This window comes from Pteropus alecto, unplaced genomic scaffold (genome assembly GCF_000325575.1).
Source record: "Pteropus alecto unplaced genomic scaffold, ASM32557v1 scaffold92, whole genome shotgun sequence".
In the NCBI taxonomy this organism is placed as follows: Eukaryota; Metazoa; Chordata; class Mammalia; order Chiroptera; family Pteropodidae; genus Pteropus; species Pteropus alecto.
The window spans coordinates 6,655,946-6,678,278 of record NW_006432447.1 but is presented as its reverse complement, the minus strand read 5'-3'; the positions used below and the strand labels follow the sequence as shown (position 1 = coordinate 6,678,278).

The 22,333-nt window shown below is 54.2% G+C and overlaps 1 protein-coding gene across 6 annotated transcripts; it reads right to left on the bottom strand.

The window, feature by feature from the left end:
- Positions 1 to 2,189: 2,189 nt before the first annotated feature.
- AMOTL2 (angiomotin like 2) lies at positions 2,190 to 20,346 on the bottom strand. 6 transcript variants are annotated; one of them, XM_025043597.1, is made up of 10 exons: positions 20,326 to 20,346; positions 16,477 to 17,271; positions 13,516 to 13,822; positions 12,330 to 12,474; positions 11,919 to 12,011; positions 7,638 to 7,933; positions 6,550 to 6,857; positions 5,583 to 5,800; positions 4,840 to 5,019; positions 2,190 to 4,042 (listed from the first exon to the last, which is right to left on the bottom strand). In XM_025043597.1, the coding sequence occupies exons 2-10, from the start codon at positions 17,208 to 17,210 to the stop codon at positions 3,984 to 3,986; spliced, it is 2,340 nt and encodes a 779-aa protein (XP_024899365.1). In that variant the 5' UTR covers positions 17,211 to 17,271; positions 20,326 to 20,346; the 3' UTR covers positions 2,190 to 3,983. The 6 variants fall into 6 exon arrangements, with proteins under 6 accessions (XP_024899365.1, XP_006907291.1, XP_006907292.1 ...); XM_006907229.3 differs by lacking the exon at positions 20,326 to 20,346 and adding an exon at positions 19,837 to 20,033; XM_006907230.3 differs by lacking the exon at positions 20,326 to 20,346 and adding an exon at positions 19,837 to 20,033 and having other exon boundaries at positions 4,840 to 5,016.
- Between the last annotated feature and the right edge of the window lie 1,987 nt (positions 20,347 to 22,333).

The following is a 22,333-nucleotide window of genomic DNA, read 5'->3' as shown; positions in this document are numbered from 1 at the left end:
GAGTTAATGATTAACCAGGAAGAGAGAGGAGAGGGTTAGGACACACTCACGGGTAGCCTTCTGCCCTCTGGGGCAGTGTAGAGCTTCTTCGGAGCCACACCTGCCCTGCCCTGTTAGTGGAGGGACTGGGTGGAGGCAGGGCATGCAGGGCAGGGCTGTCCCTGGCGAGGAACTTGGCCTCCAAAAGGCCTAGCAGAGCCACCTGTGAGACATAGGAATTGGCCCTCTCATGGCCTAGGCCCCCTCATCACAGGTGGCAAGGCTCATGGGCAAACACTCCTCCTTAGCGCCTGCCCAGCCCCACCATAGCCTGCAGCTCCGCCAGTTCCCCTATCAGCACTGGAGCTTCGTTAGACTAAATCACAAAGTGCACTCAGAAGAACTGGTTCCTCAGACCCACTGGTGACCATGTGGCTGGAGAGCCCCAGTGCCCTATTGGGGCACCAGCCAGAAGATATTGGCACCCTTCACATCTTTCTCTGTGATACATGCTCAGGCACACACGTACGCAGATCCATACACACATACGCATGCATACACATGTACGGGGCACACTAGGGTTGGTTTCTTCATTGCCCGATCTGTGCCAAGAAAATACTAAAGTGACTCCAGACATACTAGCTACTGCAAAAGGCACAGAGCTTTGAAAGCCCCTGATCAAAGCATGAGGATTGGATGGTACTCTTGTCAGGGCTTATTGTACCTGAGTCTGAGCTGCCCACCCAGAGCTCTTTTGGGGAGCAGGTGGACGTGAACAGGAACCTCTTTGCTAAGTCACTGCCATTTTGTTCGGATACCACATCTTAGTAAATGTAGCCATGGGCTGGTGTGGCCAAGGGAAGAGCAGTGGGAACAGAGCTCTGCTACTCAAGCTGCCTCTGAGGGCCATGCCTGTGTCCTAGGAGAGCAACCTATCCACAGGGCAAACCCCTATCCAGGGCCTGGGAGGAGTAAGACTGGCATGGGTGCTGCCCAGGTGGCAGAGGCCGGCTGGAGGGGGCTGGGATGGAGGCGTGGCCACAGGGCGGTGCTTGTGGCCTCTGTACTGTGCTGGGTGGTGAACCCTGCATGGTGAGCTCCCCACTTGCTGGGGCCCTTCGCCACCTGCAAAGTTGATAAAAAAAAGTTCCTTGGATGTTCCCAATTCTGTTTGACTCCATTTTCTCGTGGGCAGGTAGGCTGGCTCAGGAAGGCACGTTCTCTAGGACCTTACTTAGTTACTTTTCAACATAGCTGCTGAGTCCTCACACTTGCCATGAAAATGCTTCACCCACAGCTGTAGTGGGTGACTGTTGCCGTCAGGTGCCCAGAGCCTGTCTGGCTGTGGTCAGACTGCCAACTCAGATCCTGATTGGGAACCATGGTGTGCCGACTGGACCATGGAGGCAAGTACTCAGTTTCTGATGTGAGAACACCCGAAATTGAGAATGGTTTTCTCTTCTACGGATTGGAGTGATACTTTCCTGGACATGGGGCAAGAGTAGTAATGCCACAAGGGAGAGAGGCAATGCCCAAGAATGTGCCACACGTAACACCCTCTGCCTGTACCCAGGCAGATGGTAAGTTTGGTGTCCGGTCTCTCGGAGCATCCCAGACAAGGACTCCCTGTGCTGGGTGAGGGTGGTGGGAAGAGAGAAGTAGGGTAAGGATAAAGCCACCTTTGGATCCCCACTCCTACTGTGGAGTAACCAGCTGTGTGGCCAATAAAGCCCTTTAGAACAAAGCTACCTGCAGAGGCTGCCCATCTGCCAGACCTACCAAGCCTGAGGAGAAACGTTCTCTGTAAAAATGGAAAGAAAGCCTTCCGCATCCTTATTCCAACTCTCTCCTTAACACAGCCTCACAAAATTCTCAGCACTTGTTGTGGATCCTCGAAGAGATTATATTGTGTACCATCCTACCCTCGCAAATACAGATCTCCCTTGCCGGCTGGTATCCCACAGTCGGAAAAGCAAAACCAGCACCCTTCACTCCTCAGTAGGAGAAATGGCAGTGCCCCTGAGATGGCCATTTATGGACATGCTCTGGCCAACATTTAAGAACCGAGGTGCACAGAAGCACAGGGCAGGGAAGTGGGTGGGGGTACAGAACAGTGCTGAGAGTGGTCAGGAACTCTGACATGGGTGACTCCCAAGATTCTCACCCTCTTTGCTTTCCCCTTAGTACAATCTCTCACCTGTGCAAAGACACACTTTCAATTATTATTTTTTATTAAAATACTGTTATACCCAGTGGAATGCAGCAGCAATCCTGGTACAGGGTGGCATAACAAAACAGCCATGTTTACATTTTAAATATTTACGATAACTTAAACATACAGACACACATCATGGTCTTTGGCAGAAAAACGTTCACAGCACAAAAAAAAATACTTTAAAAGAAATACCAAATATTAATCCAAAATATATTAAGATGTTTTTTTTCTTTCACGATATTTTTTTGCCTTTTTTTCTTTTTTTTTCCTTTTTGCTTTGTAAACAATGCACATGAACCAAATGTACTTTTCAGCTTTAAAAGGGAAGGGCGATTTAAAAAAATATGCAATTGTCCAGCAAATGCAAATGTTCAAAAATGAACCAAGGAATAAAATAACACATACAAAACTTAAAAACAGAAAAGGAAAAAACAAATATTCAAGAACTAAAAACAGTCAAGACAAATAGGTAAAACCCTCCAATCGCTCCTGGGGCTGAGTTGGGGGACTCTTTAAGACCAAAAGTCAAAGTTGCTGCTGCTGGCAGGCTGCCATGTGGATGCGCCACCCTAATTCCAAGCATTGGCCCTGCTTCAGGGCGCTGGGCATGGGTAGCTTGAGGAGCCAGCCTCATGGGTGCCATTTTGTGATGGGGGCTCCCTTCAAACGACTTTGGAGTCACACCTTGTAGCTCATTGACTAGTTTTCAAGAGCATAGCTCTCTCTCTCAGTCCCTCCAGGTGAGAACAAAGACTCTGATGAGAACAAGGCAACTTCCCCAGTTTCCTTCAGCTGGTGCTAGGAAGCCCACCATGGCAGAAGTCTGTGTGTGGTGGCTCATTTCATCTGGCTCAGGGTTCATAACCAAACCGACAAGATGTCCCAGGAACAGGAGCTGCGGAGCCATTTCAAGAGGCTGAGGATGGGGAGGGGGTGTCCCACGGGCATTTAAAACAGGGCTCAAGATGGGAGCAAAAGACAGCCAATATCTCATGGATCAACCAGGATCAAAATACACGGGCCAAGACCTTGAGAAGGGGAGATAACTGGGAGGTAAGTCAGAAGCTGCAGGAATCTTGGCAGCAGGGATGAGAGCACAAAATGAGGGGACAAGCCCGAAACAGCGCACTTCAATCTTCCGTTCCACAAGAATGCGAATTATATACAAGCTGCCCGGCAGATCCCAGTCCCCTTAAATAGCCCCCACCCACTCCGACTGAGGGGGTGAGGCTGTGGCAGAGCCTTCAACAGTCCCCCCAAAGATGCAAGTTTCAGTGATCTCAAGGAGGCAGTGAATAGCTGGGGGCAGATGGGGCTGGCTGGGACCACACTTAGCCAGAGGGGAACACTGTGGCCAACTTGAACCAGCCTACCTGGAATCCACGGGCAGCCATCCTTGGAAAGCAACACCTTAAATCAATACACCCCATCCCTCCCTCCCCGTCTGGCTGCCAACTGGGGTACTCTTAGGGGATTCAGCTCTCTTCTGAGCTTTCAGTTGCTACCCCAGCAGCAAGCCTTGGGCAGCAGGTAAAGGCTGAATCTTCATTCTGTATGGGCCCAGGAGGAATATAAGGCTAAGAAGCACAGTCTTCTGGGGCATAGGTGCCCTCACAGCATCTCTCTCCCCTGTAGCATCCTTCCTAACCTTCTGGGACCAGATAGTCGAAGGGAATGAGTGGCCGGTTGAGGAAAGTGGGGAAGCAGCAGTTGGAGGGGGCTGCTAGAATGGCCGAGAGTGGCTGAGGAGAGCAGGGAATGGTTCCGAGTCCCCACGGCATCACTTCCTTCAGATCAGTATCTCCACCATCTCCGACAAATCCTGGACTCTCGATGCAGCAACAGAGTCTGGAGAAAGACAAGAGCACAGGCACATTGCCATGAGCATTTGCAGATTGCTCTTTTAAATCCTGGTACCCCTTTGAAAAGAGGATCTTTCTTCACCAAATTTTCCCATCTCAGTTACCCAGGTACCCAGGTTCCTATAACTTGGCCAACCAAGCACAATGCTCTGCTCCCTCTCAGCTCTCCATCCAGATCGCCACCCTCCAGTGTGGAAGACTCATTTGCTTAAAACTTTGAACTGCTTGGAGGGCTTGGAGGGAGGGTAGAGAGCCCTGAGGGAGGGAGGCTGCAGCATTCTTTTCATGCCTGTGGTTTTCTGAGATGTGAGGCACAAGCAAATATGCAAAGGCTAATGTGAAAAGGGAACAAAAAATTTAAATGGCATCTTCTCAAATTTCTCCTTCCCGGACTCTTTTTTTAAATAAAGTCTTCTAACTTGAGAGTGCCATTAGGATAACTGGCCAAGCTCCATTATCTTAGATATTTAGATTGGCAATTAAATATGTAAGGAAGATGAGGAAGGAGGAGATAAAATGCCTCCCAAGCCCGAGCTTTCAATCTGTTATCGGGGTTTCCATTCCTCATTCATGCATCCAACCAGCCCTCACGTTCATGTCGAGGTGGGCCACACGCCTTATTCACCTGCCACTATGCAGGGATCCCCAGGGAGGCGGGGCAATGAAAAGAGGGGTCTGGAAAGAAAGGGCCCGGTGCTCCAGGTCACACCCCAAATCGAGGCCCTTCCTTGATCACGCCCTTGGCCTTGCCTGGCACAGCAGCTGGGGGAACCGTGGACTTACCTAATGAGGCTGTCCTCTGGCCACTGCTGCACCCCAGAAGGCTGTCAGGTTCCAGTGCCAGGCAGGCAGCAGGGCTGTCAGGGGGTCCATCAGTTTGGGTGCTCCCATCTCTGCTCCCATGTTTGGCATGGGCGGGGAGGGGAGCTGTGGCCATTGGCTCCTCTGTAGGGGCCCTGTCTGCTGGAAAAGCAGAACATTGATAGTTATTGCCTCATCCACAAGAGGTGGCCCCCAGAAAGAACACCCTGAGTTAATTGTACCTACTAGGGGCTAAAGGTTGTGCAGGTTGCTCTTGATTTGCAAGAACTTTGATTAAGACAAAATGATCCTGTTTCCAAATGGGAATAACTATCACGTTGGAGTAGTTTCCAAATGTTTCGGGCGGTAGAACCCTTCTTTGTAGATTAAATGTTAATATCAGCAAGGACTCCCAAATTTCTATGGCATCTGCCTAGAAGGAGTGGAAGGGGCTTGCCCACATCTGCACAGAAAACTTTATTTTTACTTAGATGGTAAGTGGCCGGGGCATCAGGTGATAGAATTTATGGAGATGGGGGGCCTACAGCACCCCTCTTCACAATGGTGAAACAACTGTGGGCTACAGGATCACTGGTGCCAGAGTATAGGCTGGATCCCTGGGCCAGGGGTCAGGAAGCCCTGATTCTTCTGAGCCTCAGTTCTGGGTGGAAAGGCCTGAGAGCAACTTACCCCTCTACCTATGCCATCCACCAGCCCCTGCTCACCTGTAGCCAGCCAGGCAGGGGCATCCGCTTGTCGCTCACTAGAGGTGAGCCCCTGCCAGCCCTGGGTCCCTGTTGCTGCAGCTGCGAAGATGGATGGCACAGACTTGGCAGGCCGCAGAGAGCCCTGGGCGGCCTTGCCAGGGTCTCTCCTGGAGCGCTGCTGAAGGACCTTGATCACAGCATCCTTCTCCAGGATCTGCGCATGAAGCACCTTTAACCTGAGGGGAGAGACCATGCCCACATCGTTAGACCCACAGATCCAGTGTCCTCCACCCTTCCCATCTGGTAAAATGTGGACCAGGATGGACCCTCTTGCCCTTGCAGCCGGGCTGGGAGGGGGCCTTCAGAAATGTCATCATGGCTCTGGATTTTGATGCTCTGAAATACCGCTCCTTCTTACATCAGCAAAGGCAAGTTATTAAGGGGTGGATTGTGGACTCATCTGATGATAGCAACAGCACAACCCTTATCCTGGAGGGCAATACCCCAGAGTTACTGACAATCAAATGTGCCTATGCTTTTGAGTCAGACACAGGTCTAATGAAATCTTGAGGGGCCTCTGAGATTATTTTTAGAGGGAATTACTAACTAACTACCCCCAAGCCAGGGACCTAGTCCACATTTCTTCTGGGTGGTACATGGTGTGGACTCAGTCGAAAAGTCTTAGTCTCTGATTTACTTGGGAGAGAGAGGAGCAGGTAGAGGTCTGGAGCCTTGGACGGCATCCAGCACCTCCACAGCCAGGGTCTCTTGGGCAGATCAAGGACGCAGTTGGCTATCTCTGGGAAAGAACATGTGTACAATGCCTGGTTGCCAAACACGTGGGGTCAGCTCAGAAGTGGGAGAGACTGTTGAGCCATGTGGGGAGAGGGGCCTGTTTATCAGGTACAAAGAACATGGCAGAGACTAGACATTGTTACCCTGCACCCCCACCTCAAGTGCCCTGGCCTGGTCTGCAATGTCGAACCTGCTTTCCATCTCCTGATGCCTATGGCCGCCAGCAAGCAGGCCCTCGTTGAAGCTGCTGCTCGGCGAGGGCTGGGGGGAGTGTCGGATGAGAGTGGTGTCACGCTGGGCGGCAGCTGTGGCGGCTGCATCCATGGCAAACTGCCTCATGGCACGTTCCTCCAAATACTTCTGCTCCCACTTGGTCATGTCGGCCTCCAGCGCCAGGATCTGCTCCTCCTTCTCCCGCAGTTGTTCTGATAGCCGCAGAGCACTGAGCTCTGGGGACCCCCCGCTGCCACTGCTACCACTGGGGGTGCCAGCCTGCCTCTGCAAAGCAACAAGTACTGTGGTCAAGGAAACAGGTTGGGGTGTAGTGGCCACTGGTCCTCGCCCCCACACTAAGACTCTCATGACCATGCTTGTTTAGCTATTCACAGCACACTCTCCCCCCACCCTGCTTCCACCCAGAGACAAAGGAGGTGGCTTGGGTCCCCATATCCCAGCCCTGAATCGTGTGGCCAAGGGGGTAGGAGAGATCAGGTCTGCCTCTGTACAAGTGACCACGTAAATTATCCTCCGAACTGGGAAAGGGTTAATAATGACACTGGGGTAATGGGTGTAAACTAGGGCAGAACTGGGCATACCAGGACGTTTGGTCACCTTACGTCTCTGGGAAGGGTAGTGGAGACAGAACTCTATCTGGCCTACAAACACCAGCTATTTACACAGTCCAAAGTGCAGATAAAGATTTAGGATCTGGGTGACTGACTTCCCTCTCGATCTTGGGGAGAAACATAAGAGTGGGCTAGTGGTCTACACTAAGGCTCCTGAGCTAGTTTCTCTAGAGAACAAGGACATCAACCACTGCTGCTCCTAAGGACAGAAGGCCAAGTCTTGAGTTCCTGAGATCGCCACATGGCCAAGTGGCAGAGCCTCTGCTGAGACTAGTGGTTGGGAGGGGCCTTACAGCAAGGGTGGAACAGAGATCATCCTTGCTTTCCAAGGGCACCTCAGCCCGGATCTGTGCAGGAGTCCCCAGGGGCTTCAGAACTGGTCTCCTCAGGTGCTGCCCTTGCTCAGCCACCTCTACAAGGCTTCCCAGCTCACCTGCTGTGCACGCAGGGCCTTGAGTTCCTGCTCCAGCCGCGTGCGGAGACGTAGCTCCAGCTGCTCACGCTTCTCACATGCAGCCTGCAGCTGCCCAAGTGCCTGCTGCAGCCGCTCCACCTTCTCCACGTAGGCTTGCTTCTTGCGCAGCTCCTCCTCAGCTCGTGCTGCCCGGCCCTGCGCATTGCTCAGAGCCTGCTCCAGCAGCTCAGCCCGCCGCCGCTGGTCCTCGATGGCACCGCGTAGCAGAGCAATCTCCCGCTCGAGCTTCTCCTGCTCTTGCTGCTGCTCATAGCCTGAAGGGAGAGAGGCTTGGTCAGTGACAGCGACCACCCTCACCGGCCCCACATGCTGACCACCGGATGAGCACAAATGCACCTTACCCTCTCAACAACCCTAGGAGCTGGGTACACTTATTAACCTCATTTATGGGTGAGGAAACTGAGGTTCAGGTTAGGTTACAAATAAATGGAAGCACCAGACCAGGGCCCTTGAGCTACACTTCCTCTCTGCTGGGTCATAGACTTGCCACAGAACAGCCCCAAACACTGTCCACTTGTGCCAGGTGTCGCCATTTCTAAAACACATTCACAATTTCCCTTGAGCCTCATGATGACACTAGAGACTGGCCAGACAGGAACTGTGATGCCCATTTAGAGATGAGATGACGGACTGCAACACGGTCATCTTTCAAGTGGGAAAGCAAAGTGACAGGAACGAGAACCACCACTCGCTACACCAGAAACCAGCCACTTACACATCCTATTCCACTGAAGCTTCCAATAACAGTCCCTCAGGACTGTGACTCCTAACTTATAGGGAGGAAAGAGAGTAGAGAACAGTGCTGCCAGAGGGAACCCTGGCTCCAAAGGACCAGGATGCTACTGGCGATGGTATAAGGCCCCTGCACCGAGAGGCTTCCCACAGTGGGCTCCAGGGCTCATTCTATGGTTTAGTGCTACATTACCTTCCTTGATCTGGGGAGACCACTGAGATGTGGGCAACCAGGCTCATAAAGAAATGCAAACTCTGGGGCATAATAAAAATGACTCTGGTCCAAAGATTTGTGTCTGAGGTTCCAGCTATCCTGACTTTTAAATCATCTTGTTAACTGCCGAGGGGAACTCTGCTCAGAGCTCAGAGATCCTCTCCACGTAGCAGAACCAAGCAAGGCCTGAGCCAGACAAGCAAGTCCTTCAACTGATGCTCTAGACTTAAATCTACCTCCCACACACCTCTCCTTGGGAGTCCCAGGCTGGTCCCCCAGGAGTGTGTCAGTTGCCTTGCTGGAGAGCAGATGGGCTCTGGGCCCTGCCTGATAAACTTCGAGGCCCTGTCTCTGGAGCAGCGCTGTAACACACAGTGGAACTTGCTGCTGTCATAGAACTGCTCTATACGGTGCCAATCGGTGCGGCAGCCGCTTGGCATGTGTGGCTACTGAGCACTTGAAATGTAGTTAGTGCAAGGGAGAAACTAAATTTTTCATTTCACTTAATTTTAATTAATTTTAATCTTTGGGCCACATGTGGCTAAGCACCTATTGTATAGGACAGTACAGATTCTGGAACAGAAGACTGAAGGCTTGGGACCTGGGCAGGCAAAAAGGAGGATTCATTTACTCAGGATTCATTTACTGAGGCAGGAGAGGGAGGCTATAGGCCACCCAGGTCAGCTCTGGCTCACTCTGCAGTTTTGAAGGTTGGGCACAAAGCTGGCCTCATTTCTTGGTGTGGACGGAAAAGATGAGGGAGCTCAACATGGAAACTGAGTCATTCGTAATGGGCTGGCTTAACATTCAGCAAGTGGGGTGCAGAGGGCAATCAAGGACTGCAGACTAAGAGTTTGAATCTAGAGACAACGACCCCCCCTTCTGTGTGGGTTCACAGCTTACAATGTTTGCAGGAGGCCTACATCTCATCCCAGTCTTATAACTGCCCCTATCTTACAGCCTCAGGTGAGACAGAGCTAGGAGAACCAGGCCTCAGGATTCAAGGCCAAATCCCCAGGGAGGGCAGGGCCTGACCACAGCGGCCAGAGCTGGGGGTCTATATGGCCTGCCTAGTAGGAAAAGCAGATGGCACGGGTGATAAGGATCACATTTCCCTGCTAGTGTTGACCGATGGGGGTGAGTTCAGTGGTGAAGTTAACCAGAGACTTTTTCCCTGACAATTCTGTTTTCCTCATTGCTATTAAGGAGCAAGGAAGAGCTAGCTGCTTGGCTTTCCTCAGCCCTTGGGAAGGGGCTGGAGGACCTAGCCTTCTGCTTCCAGTAGCTTCCTGCCACCTTTCACAACCTCTAAAGCCCTGGCAGAGGCTGGGAGTCCTCAGACCTTGACCGTTCCTAGCCACCAGGATAAAACCGTGGGCCTGTCTATCTGGGAGGGGAGCGCCTGGACAGGGTGGGAGAGGAGCCTGGAGATGGGGGAGTGGGCAGGGGGCAAGAAGATCGGGCAAGCTGTGGAGGGAGCAAGGGGATGAAAGCCAGGCCCCCAACCCTCATGCCCCCGTCTCCCTTTGTGTTCACTCTCCCTCTCAAAGCAGTGGCTGGGCAGGCGAAGGGCGCTGGGCCTCAAAGGGAGGGAGAGATGGGGGAGGCAGGCCAGAGCCCAGCGGCTCTGGAATGCCAGGCATCCAGGTCACCCGCGGCTGCAAGATTACTGGCTCCAGCGAGGAGCCAAGAACAGCCTGGCTCGTGCTCTCTGGGGAGCGGAAACGCCTCCAGGCACCCCCCGCCCACCCCTCCTCTGCCAGCTCCCAGAAACTGGCCTGTGAGACTTCCTTTCTTCGGCAATCATGGTCCCAAAAGTTGGCCCTTTCCTACAGGACACCCCCATTCTGCCTCCTCCCAGCAACCGTTCCGTTCCTCTCCGGACTCCCAAAGGCTGTCCCTCCTCTTTCTCCCTCACTGCTCTCACCTCCCTCCCTCTCAGAGACTGTAAGTCATTGCCACCTCACCCCACCCAGCCAGTAGAGCCTAGCCTGCCTCCAGCCCTGCCCCCAACCCCTTCAGTGCTGTGCACCCCCCATTCCCTGCCCTGGGCAGCCCTGCCCAGGGCTCTGAGCCCTCCTTGAGGAAGAAGAAGGTGCTGCCAGTCAGAGCTCATTCTTTCAGCTGCCCCTTACTAACTCTTACTAACTGTGCCACTCACAGTAAGTTTCCTATGAGTTCTTTTGACTCCGTCCTCAAGGCCACCTTCACCCAGACACCAGCCACTCCCATTCCACTTCTCAGTACACACCCAATGTCACCACAGCAGATAGTAAGAGCATACAGTAGTAGCTCAATAAATAACAGCCTCTCTTTGTCTCTTCTGATTGCTAGAGCTTCCGACTGCTGAGCTCGGAGCTTCCTTTGTCTCCTACTCACCCTCCATGCACCTCTCCTTGGGCTTTCCAGTTGTTTCTTCAACCGTGGCCAGCTCTCCACCCCTGTCATGCCCATAAAGCCTCACTCTCTGGCCACTGGGGACCTCCTGGTGGTCACTAATCTCCAAAGCCGGGGCAGCCTGTTCCCTTGAATCTGCGGTCAGACTGTGTTCCTTCCTCAAGCTCGCCCCCTCTCTCCACCTCCCTGCCGTGGTGCTTTGGGAGGGACATTCCTGGGCTAGCTCTCATCCTGCCAGGAGCATAGCACAGATCTGCTGACCAACAACTGAATGACCGAATGGACTAGCCAATAATAAACTCATTCGCTCTTCAAAGAGGCTTCAACCACTGCTTTTGGAGAACCTCCCAAACCCCTTCTTTAGACTGCACCTGTTGGTTCAGCTCCAGGAGCCCATTTTTGCTATCTGCAGGTGTCTCCACTTGGCCACCCTGTCATGGCCCAGTTCCACCATACTCCCCAGCTTCTCACTGGCCCATTGGGCACCCTCAACCTTTCTGTTCTCTGGAACTCCCTAGGAAACTCAGCCTCGTCTTTCTTTATCATCTTGCCACCTGCAGGGCGATCCTGCCTCCTGCCCTGCCCACTGCACCTCTGCTTCTGAAGGACGCTGCACTGATGGCGAGCGCCAAAGATCAGCAAATGAGTGCTCCCCAGCTGTCCTTCTTGTGTCCACTGATCTCCCCAATAAATAGAGAACCAGATTTTATTCTTCTTTGGAAGCCGCTCCTCTCCCCAAATCCAGTATAGTGCTTGGCACACAGCAGGCATTCAGCAGACCTGTGCTCAAAGCACAGCTTCGACAAGGGGAGGGCCAATCCTGCCTGTCCAGTGGGGCTGCCATGGTCCCACCACCCACACATCTGGCCAGGCTTCTGAGTGGGACCCTTACTTACTCTGGGCAAGCAGCTTGGCCACCATGTCCTGACTCCCTGCCTGAGCCTCCTGCGTCTTGCTCACCAGGCGGCGGTTTGCAGATTCCAATCTCTCTGTTTGAAACAAGGAAAGATGTTTTCAGGAAAGATGTTTGAGTACCAAATGAAGCTGCCTGCCTGGGGTTGTCCCCTGGGGGCCTATCTGTGGGGCTACATCCTCCAAGCTGGGGATGGGCTCACAGGGAGCCACCGTGACAACTCAGAGCCTAATGAAGGAGCACCCAGGGCCACATAGGTGAGAGCTCCAGAAGGGGCTCCAAGATCCAGATGCAGAGACAAGCATTTATCAGAGTGGCCCCCAAGAGGTCTCAGCTTGGACCCTTTTGAATCAATTTACATTTCTCTTTGCAGAGGGCAGATTCCTGCTCTCACCTCGAAGATCCCGGTTGAAGTCCTGCAGCCTCCTCATTTCACTGTCCATCTTGTTCCGCATGGTCTTCTCCAGGGCCTCCCGTTTGGTAGAAGCTCTCGTCAGGCTCTCGTGGGCCTCAGAGAGCCTCTGGATTTCGTTTTCCAGCTGCAAGAGGCAGGCAGAGGAGCTGAAGGAAGGGGATAGCTCCCAGGGAGTGTGTGGCATCAAAGCCCCCTCCATGGGACCAGGCTGATCTGCTCTCCATCAGAGGTGAGAGACATGATAAAAGCTCAGAGCAAAAAATCTGGAGGGAAGTGATCAGAAGCTTATATAGCCTTGGGGCGGGGGTGGACCACCAACCAAGGGTGCTGTCAACTATCTCAAGGTCCAGATGCTGAGTGAACCCAGGGCCAGGTACTCTGGAAGTGGTTGCCTCCAGGGTGACTAAATATAGCTTTCCTGTGCCCAATGTCCAGAGAGAAGCATTTTACTTTTTTTCTGGCTTCTGCTGAGAAATCGGAGCCCAGTGGGCCTGGAGTGGGCACAAAAAGACTCCAGCCATGTTCTGAGGTTTGACCTATCTTGGACACCACAGGAGAGCCACAGGAGAGCCACAGGAGGCCGGAGGCCACCTGCTAAAGCTGAACACACAATGGTAAACCTTCACTAAAGAATGAGGTACTGGACCCTAGTCTGAGCCGCCTCTGCCTGGAGCATTTGCTCCTTTGGCCATCGCCATCCACCGCAGAGGCCAGCCTGCCCCTCCCACTTGGCTGGTGGCAGGTTCCGCACGTGCTCCTAGCTGGCCTGTGATTCTAATAAGTCACTCGTTTTTTCCAAGAGTGGGGGCTTTCTCTTTGGCCAGAACAGACTTGCTGTTGTGTGGGGGACACAAAGGGCTCTCTGTGGGAGGTGTCCGCGGGAGGGGGTGTATGCCGGGGAAGGGTGCGAGTGTGCAGGGAGCTGGTGAATGGGCTCTTTCTAATCACCACTGGCCAGCAACTGCTCATGCTTCAGACCTGCTCTGCAGGCCTCGCGACTGCTCCCCAGCTGTCTGGAGTCAGCCAGGGAGGGTGCACGAGGGGTGAGGGAGTGGAGGGCAGTGGGATGGGTGAAAAGCCTAGTCAGATGAGCTTTCAGACTCCTCTGCCTCCCCTCCGACTGCCCACTACTACCCAGTCAGTCCAGGGCCCCGGCAGGGCCTACCTTCTCCATGCGGCCAGTCTTCTCTGCTGAGCTCTCTAGCTCTCTCTGTAGCCTCTCGTTGTCCCTCTGCAGCCTGGCATTCTCCCTCAGCACCGTCTCCATCTGGGCCAGGTGGGCACTGCCTGAAGTGGCCAAGGAGGCCTGGATGCTTGCTGGCCCCTCTACCCCAGGTGGACTGAGGGAGCTTAGGGGGCCATGGCCAAGAGCAGCTGGGTGTTGGGGTGGGGGATGCTCCTGGGGCTGCTGCAGGTACTGGTACTGCTGCTGCTGCTGGAAGAACACAGGAGGCACCTGGGCCTGCAGGATCCTGGGGAACAGGAGAGACAGTGCTCAGAGACTGCACGGATCCCCACGGCTCCCACCCCAGAGCAGCCCTGAGTCAACCCGGCCCTCCTGGTCAAAATGGAAAGATGTCAACTCAGCCTCCAGCCATGGAGAAGGCCTTTTCCACACGGTGTTTGTGTAAAACCCTCAACAGCCAGGAGAGCGGGGCTAGAGGGGATTAACATCCACAGGCTTGTTTCATGCCCAGCTTCACTGTGGCCAAGGCCTTGGGGATCAGCCTGAACAGTCCCGGCTGGACCTCTCAAACAACCAGTGCTTAAATAAGGGACCTCTAAAAATGCACACTTGATCCTTCGAATCAAAAGCAGGTTCTTTTTTGGGTCTGGAGGCCACATGAATCACGACTGAGCACACAGCTTTCCAGGCCCCTGGGCCACTTGGTAGCTGAGCCCCAGCAGCCAGTCCTGTGTCCGTTATGAGCCTCTAGTTTCAGGCATTACTAGCACCTGCCGTTGAAGCACACTCACGTTTTCTCTCTCCTATTTCGGGTCCTATCGCCCTTTGCAGCAACATTTTTAGAAGACTGGGGCTAAGGTTAGAGCATGAGACAGATGTCAGGGTAAAAGTCTGAGCTCCAGAGTCGGAGGGAATAGGCATTTAAATCCCCAAGGTGCCGACGTGGCTCTGCTAAATCACGTAAGCGACTCTAGCCTCAAGGGGGTGCATGGCAGAGTGCTGGGCCGACAGGAGGTGCTCCGGTAATGGTGTCCCATCCTCAACTTCTCCTAGTGGTGACCGCAGCTTATTCTCTGTTTAAAGAGTAAATGTGGTGCAAACACTAGATTTGCTTGGGTGTAGGGGCTGCTTCTGGACTACTGCAATAGCCTGAGTTTAGGGACAATGTGCTACTGCCCTGTAGCACTGATGTAACACCAGCCTTAGGGCTCCGTGTCAAGGGAGGGAGCAGAGAGCAAGTGGCATGGAGGGTCACAGACCCTTTCCGGGGCCTCGTTCTCCAAGTGTAAAAGAACAAACTGCCTCAATTTTACCAGGGATTTTCCAATCCCCAGAAACCCCATGAAAATTTAATTCCGCTTTTGGATTTATCAGCCCAGCACTCATGCCCACCCTCCCCTTCATTCCTCTCCTGCAGCCTTGCTCCCCGGTTCTTCTTAGGGCCCTAGGCTGAAAGAAAAGTCCTCACCCCCAGCTCCCAACAAACAGTCCTCATCTGAGCAGCCCAAAGAAGAGGCTGGACAGATGTGTTTCTCTTTTACTGCCTAAGGCAGAGCTTCCCGTGAGAGCTCCGCAGAGAGTCCCCAGTGCAATGTTCACACTCTCTGCACTGCTAAATGTGGCACTCTCGGGGTTGCTTCATCAACTTGCTCCCCCTGCACTGGGCCAGGCAGACACAACTGGCATTCTTTGGGGATGACTTAGCTCCGAGAAAGAATAGAGTCTCCTTTCCCTTCACACTTGCTCTCGCTTCCCCTCCCCCTCCGTCTCTTTTTTGTTCTCCCGAAAACAGTCTACTTCCTTTCTATGATATTATCTTTTCCTGACAGGGTTCAATAAGGCTGGTCCAAAAGAAGAAACCACGACTCAGCTTCCGAAACTCTCCCCGACTCAGCCCTGAGAAGGGAGATAAGGTAGGGGGCCTGGGAGGTGGAGGTTGGAGAGAATCCACGAGGCTCCAGTTCCTCCATACCAATGCCCTCGAGTCACTCATTTCTCGAGAGCAAGGAAAGGCCGAACGGTGGGAAAGTGGGTGACTAAATGAAGACTCAGTAGGCATGAAGAGAACCAGATTTTGACCTTGAGTTATCAGAAGAAGAGAGTCTGTAAATCCTGAGGCCCCTCTGGTGGGATTTCCTGGACCCCCGTAGGGGAAGATGAAGGGTATGTGAAGTGAAGAGCATGTGTCAGCTTCATTTCTAGGAACCCATATTTCTGCAAACTCTCCGGGCTTCCTGCTCTCCCCTGGTCTCCCTGCTTGCATTCTTGCCCCTTAGAATCCATTCTCTACAGGCGGCCAGAGAAGCCTTTTTAAAAGGGTAAGTCAAGTCATGTCCTCTCAAGCCTCCGCAGAAAGGGAGGCTTGTACCCAGAATCTTCTCCCCCTCCAGGTTTCAGCCACGTGGAGCACATGGAAAAACATCAAAGGCAATGAACAGTAGAGGCAGGGCAGCTTCTGCCCTGGTGTAGGATGGCCCTAAGGAGGCCATCAGGTCCGTCCTGCCTACAGCTAGAAATACTTTCCAATCATCACAGAAAGCAAATTGTCCACTTGTTCTTAAAAACCTCCAAAGAAGGCAGTCTCACCTTCTTCCCACTTAACTTGGAAAGACTTTGGCAATGATTCCCAGACCTGTTTTTATCAAGTTCTTTCTGAAACCTAACCTTTAACCCCCTGCTGTAATTCATACCCTCTGGGAGCACCGAGTTACTTGACAGCTACAGCTAATTAGACACGGCGTTCATCTCTAAATTAAAGCAAGGGATGCTACTAAGTTCTCACGTGAGCTTGACTAAGTCCCTCCGTTCTCCAGGCATTAGCTCCTCCTTTCCTCTGGGGCTTGCCAACCTGGACACAAGCGGCTCTCTGGAGCCTCTGCACTCTAGGAGAACTACACTGGAAGAAAATTAAGAACGTGAAAGACCAAGGTGGGCAGTTACCTGACTTCAGCATGCTGGAGGTGTGCGCTGCCGCGGGCGCGATACCGAGGGTCGGTGACAGCGGTCGTGGTCTCATGAGCTAGCACAACGTGTGGGTACTGAGGTGGAGGTCCACGGGGCTCTGGGCCTTCGGCAGGGGGGCCCCTGGCTGGGGGGCCTTTCTGGTTTCGGGCCAGCTGTGGGAAGCTGTGGGAGGAGCTCATGTGGCTTGGGGCCCGGGCACCGTTCCTCTCCAGGGACAGCTGCAGGAGCCGTTCACTCAGGGAGCGCACGTGCCCATGCCTCAGCTCCCGAAGGGCCTCATCCTGCCTTTGATTGCCTCCAGGGGCCCCGCGGGGATCCCGGTCACTAACATGTGGCCGGGGCCCTGCTTGCTGGGCGGCATAATATTGCAAGTGGGCTTTTGCCTCCTCATAGGTGGGCAGCTCCTCGCCCTTGCTGGGCTGTGGACACAGCCGATAGAGGGTATTCTCTGCCAGGTGGGGCTCACCACCCTGATGCTCCTGGCCCTGGGGCTCCTGCCTTGTGGCCTGCTGCAGCACCTGGCTGTCCTCAGGTGCCAAGATCTCCAGGGAGGCTTGGGGGCTCCCTGTGCCCCCAGCTGCAGCCCCACCCCGCAAGGCCTGCTGCTGGATGGCCAGCAGCGTGCGTGTCTCAGTCAGGTTGCCATAGCGCAGCTGCTCCTGGATGAGGCGGTGCAGGACTGTCCCAGAGGAGTCTTCCAGTGTCCTCATACTTTCTTGCTTTGCACACACCAGCCTGGACAATAGTCAGAGGCACGTGGCCCCAGGGCACCTAGGAGGAAAGAAAGAAAAGCAATCAGTGGGAACGCATGGGAAAGAAGGGAACTTGCCATCATAGTCCGGTCCAAAGCATCAAGGTAAAGAGCAAGGCCAAGAGTGCCACACAAGCCTGATTTCAGCTGCCAGTGCTGCCCCCTACTGATCAAGGCAAGTCACCTAACCTATGAGCCTCAGTTTCTCCATCAGAAAAAGAAAATAACGCTTGCCTCATGAAATTGAAAATGAAAAGAGGCAATGGCTATTACTGGCTGGTGCACTATAAATCCTTGGCAAAGAACCACCATTATAATCATATATGGAGACTTACTATGCCTAGAGAAAGATACTAGTACCTGGAAGGTGATCGACAAGGGAACCACAGCCTCCTGCAGTCAGCCAACCATCAAAGAGCCTGAAGAGAGACTCCAGGGCAGGGCTAGTTCAAATCCAACCACTGAGCTGTCCAATCCAGGGGTGGGCAGGGCCCCAGTTTATTGGCAGGTGATAGAGAATGGGTCCAGCCCAGTAGAAGCCTTAGGCAAACGACCCCCAGAAGCCTCTAGAATGAAGCATGACTGAGCCCCAGCCTGGGCTCAACTCACTCACCGCCCTTTACCTTGCCAAGCCCTCCCTGTCATGGGATGACCTTGGCAGTCCCTCTGCAAGGTGAATGGGAAGGAGAAAATGCCTCTGAATTGGTGGATAAGGGATGAATGAAGAGAGGCTACAATAGAATAATGGTTTTGTGAGATGAGGCAAAAAGGTGCCACCCATTAAGGTTTGTGGGTCAGTCACACGGTCTGTGTTGACAGTATCCTGAGCGCTCCAGGAAAAAGGATGGACAATGTCTTTGGGTTTTCGATTATGACACCATGTCCACGCCATACACGTGCATGCACCCACAGACAGACACACACACAACTTGGAAAAGCCCCCTATGGTCCTCTAGCCACATAGCAGAGGGGCACTCAGCATCTTGACATCAGTAACACCCACTCGAGCCAAATGGAGGAATAGGGGCCCAAGGGGGAGGCTCTTGGTTGCAGGGACCTGGGGGCCGTGAGGACAAGGACATAGTATCTCGTGAGGAAACTGTTCTCTTCAGAGCCGTAGCTCCCAGTGGCTCATGCCTGGAAGGCTGCCTGCGTCACCAGGCTTCCTTTCCACGGTCTCCTCCAACACAAATCTCTAAACTGGGATTCAGGGAAAGCCAAACAAAACTTACACCTCCACAGGTCCCGTGGATATGGGAGGAGGAGAGTGGGAGGAATGTTGCCCCTCCTCTGCCACAAAACTAGCCCCAGTGCGCCGCGGCAGTTTGGGCTTGGCAGGCTGACAGAGCAGCCATTCCCAATCCACTCCCTCCTGGCTGCCCAAAGCTGAGGAGCGCGAGATGAATCTGGAGGGCATCTCTGTCCCCGTCCTTCCCGGCACCCAATCATGCCGCCCTCCGGCCCCCATGCGCACGCGAGAAATGAAGATGCAAGACTCCAGAGCTGCCAGAGACACCACAAAAAGCAATCGATTTGCCCTAGAGTTTCATCCGCGGGGCATTTCCTAAACTCATCGCTGTCCGCCTGACTCCCGCAGAGGGGGACCAGGGACTGCAGAGCTTTCCCGACGGATTCCAGGCCTCCTTCCGCCAACAGTGTGCCCACGAGCAGGGAACGCCTCCTCCGGGGCCTTTCATTCTGAGTGTGTCCCCGTCAAGCCCCTCCAACGCACATCCTTTCCGCTGAGCCTCTGTTAAAATCTGCGTCCCACCCCCGCAGGGCACCTCTGCAGCGCTAGCGCGCCGCGCTTTCTGAAACACCCGCTTCCTAAGCGAGTACGCATCTCTAGCCTTTGCCTCGGCTCACGCTCGCCTGACAAACCGGAGTGAGGGTTTGTCCCTCAGTCCGATCGCAGCGCAGCCAGGGATCCCACCCTACCCGGATCCCGGGCCGACCTCGAGCTCTCGGGGGGCTGCCAGTGCGCCGAGAGCGGGCGGATGACCGTAGCCAGTGGCCCAGAGGTCTTTAAGTGTCGCGGGTCCGCCTGCTTCCCTCCCTCGCCAGCCCTCTTTGTTTTCCGAATGCTCCAGCACTGACGTCACCGGGCTGGACAGCAGGCTGCATTCTTTCTAAGTGAGAGCCAGTTCGCGGCTCCAGAGAGGATTTTCCAAGGAAGACAAAGAGGAATTCTTGGGCTAGCTGGAAGCAAAAACACCTGTAAACCCCCACCTAACCAGATCAGCCCCCCAGAGCCCTGCGACTTGACTTCGAAGCGGCGCCTACTGCCCTATTCCGCGCCCCTCTTCTCGACCCGCGACCGAAGCACAAGCCGCGCTCTCTCCAGCGGCTCCCCCAGCCCCAGCCCAAGAAACCCGCGCGCCTTCGAAAACCCACACTCCCCGCGCGCGGCGCCCTCCAGGTGCAGGGGCCCTCGCCAGCCTTTGCAGCTGCCTGTAAAGCGCCCTGAGGACGCTGGATCCCCGGGGCTCCCGCTCCGGGAAAAGGCCGAGATGTGCCTGAGCTCGGGCTTCGGCGCGTCTCTGCCCGCCCCGAGCTCTCCCCGAGCGCCGAGCCGCCTTCCTTACCGCTGCGGCCCGCGGGCTGTCGGCTCCTTCAGACCGACGACCCAGCCCGGCTCGGCTCAGCTCGGCAGCGGAGGTGTGCACTCGGCGGTGGCGCCGACGCTCTGGCCGCTCGGGCCCCAGCGCGCAGCCCCAGGGTCGGCCCGCGCCGGAGGCGGCTGCTATGCCAGGAATGTGAGAGTTTCAGGTTCCCCCTCGGGATCAAAGAGAACCACAAATAACCTCTCAGCGCGCCGCCCTCCCCCGCCTCCTCCTGCTTGCTCCTCCCGGCCCCCGCCTTCCTCCCGGGAGGCGGTGCTGCGGGCCTGGTGCGCGGCCGGCCCCTGAGCGGGCATCCCGGGCGGCCCAGGTTCCTCCTGGACGCGCTGCGCCCCTCCTGGTCCTGCTCCCTGCTCCCGCCTCCCTCCACGCTTTGCCTTCAGAGCTGCTGGAGACGAATTAATCCAACTCAGCCCATTACGGTCCCCAACTTCGTCCTCCCCTTCCTCTCACCCCTTCATCCCATGCGCGGGACGACACGGAGGGATGTACATCTCGTGTCCCTGAGGGATTCTGAGTGTCGCTGCGAGAGAGTGCTAGGGTGGGGGTGGGGGCCTCGGGCTGTGTGTGTGTGTGTGTGTGTGTGTGTGTGTGTGTGTGTGTATGCGCGCGCTCAGGGGGAGGGAGAACTGCAAAGTTGTCTGTATCTGCCTGGTTTGGACCGTGCCCTTGGCGATGAGATGACTCTGCTTCCTGCGCGGAGCCTCTTCCCTAAGCCCCACTGCTTTCACCGCCAGCGGCGACCTTTGAATTGCACTTTTATTGTTTACCAACACCTTCGCCAGCTCTTTCAGGACCTGTTTCCACAGGAAGTGTGAATATGGGCTGGAAAATGTTCTGGTTAATTTGACCCACCTAACCAACTGAATCACCCGCCGCCAGGCTCTGTGTCTTACTCTAACAGACGAAGGTTACCAGTAACCGGCACCCCTTACACGCAGCGCGCACGGCGTGCCACCACCCGCTTTTCGCCTAGTTATCTCATTCAGCCCTCCCAGTCATCCTCCCAAGGAACTCTGTTACCATCTCTGTATTATAAATGAGGACACCAAGACTCAGAGAGGTTAATTAGCTTGCCCAGGGTCACACCGAGAGTAAGTGAAGCCAGGTAACCACTTGGCTGCTCAGTTTCTAATTCTCAAAACTCTTCCGTAGTCACCAAAATCCAGGCTTCCTAGAGGGCCGAGGCAGGCTCTGGGAACCCACCTCTCTCCATCTACCCTCTCTCTGTTCCAGTCTCTTCTTTACTTTTCCCTGTACCCCTGCAAGCCAGGGGCCCCTCTTATGTCCACTTCTGTTGCTCCTGCTGTTTCTCCTTTGGATGGAATTCTCTCTTCTACCTTTAGGACCCTTTGTCCCCCACCTTCCCACTAGGATGGTTGATGGTTCATCTGTGCTGATGGAAATCTCTTCTTCAGAAAGCCTGCTCTGACACATGCTCCCCACCTGCCTTCCCCCTCCCCCCACAGATCTGTGCCATTCCTGAGCCCTAACCACACTGGGCCTCCCACCATGTTGGGGGCAGGGTCGGTGGAGAGGTGGGGGACACAAGCTTTTGTCTGCCAGAAGGGTCAGGGCTGACTTCCACTCCTGGCTGGGTCGTCTCCTTCTCCCCTCACCATGGAGTTTGCAATTCCCAGATCCACTGGAGGGGACCATGGACAAGAAAACTTTGTAAGTTCAAAGAGCTATTTACTATTCAGGGACATCGTTAATTTTTAATAAAGCCCTCCCCTAAAATTTGTGTATATATGTGTGATTTACTTGGAAGCCAAATATTGCATTTCAAACAGTGATCATCTGTGAGACGAATGAGAAAATAAGTCATTTGTGCTAAGCTAAGGGATATTCGGCCATCCAAGGACCATCTCACAACGAGAAACTATGGATAATATGCCACTGTCTCGACTAGATATACTAGGTAGAATTTGAAAAACGAAAAGGAAGAAAGACGAGGTCTCCAGGTGGCCTTACCCTGTGGACAGCATTCTTCTTGAAAACACTCTGTGGGGGAGTGAGAGTGGATGTGGGCAAGTGTACTCTGGGGTTGCAAAATCAGGTGAAAGGTCACATGGTACAGTTCTGTCTTTGGGGTATTTAGGGGACATCTGACAAAATGCTTGACAAGCATTCTTGAGATGGTTGCAGAAAGAGGTGGGCTCAAGGCAGCTAGAGTCAAGGAGATACATCTTGGAATGGGCACGTCTGCAGCAGACATACACGGCTCACCTCTGTGTCCCAGAGCAATGGAAAGCAGAGAAGGACCCTGACACCTGAATGGGAAATTTACACACATTTTTCTTCTCTGTTCTTCTCTGCACGGAAGATGGGGGGAAGGGCCTAACAGGCAGGGCAGGGCCAGAGGCCTCAGCGGAGCCTGCCTGAGCTGGCAGCCACACCTGGCTCTGCAGTGTGGTTGAGTGAGAGAGTCAATACAGCTCAGATATACAGGTGGGCACTG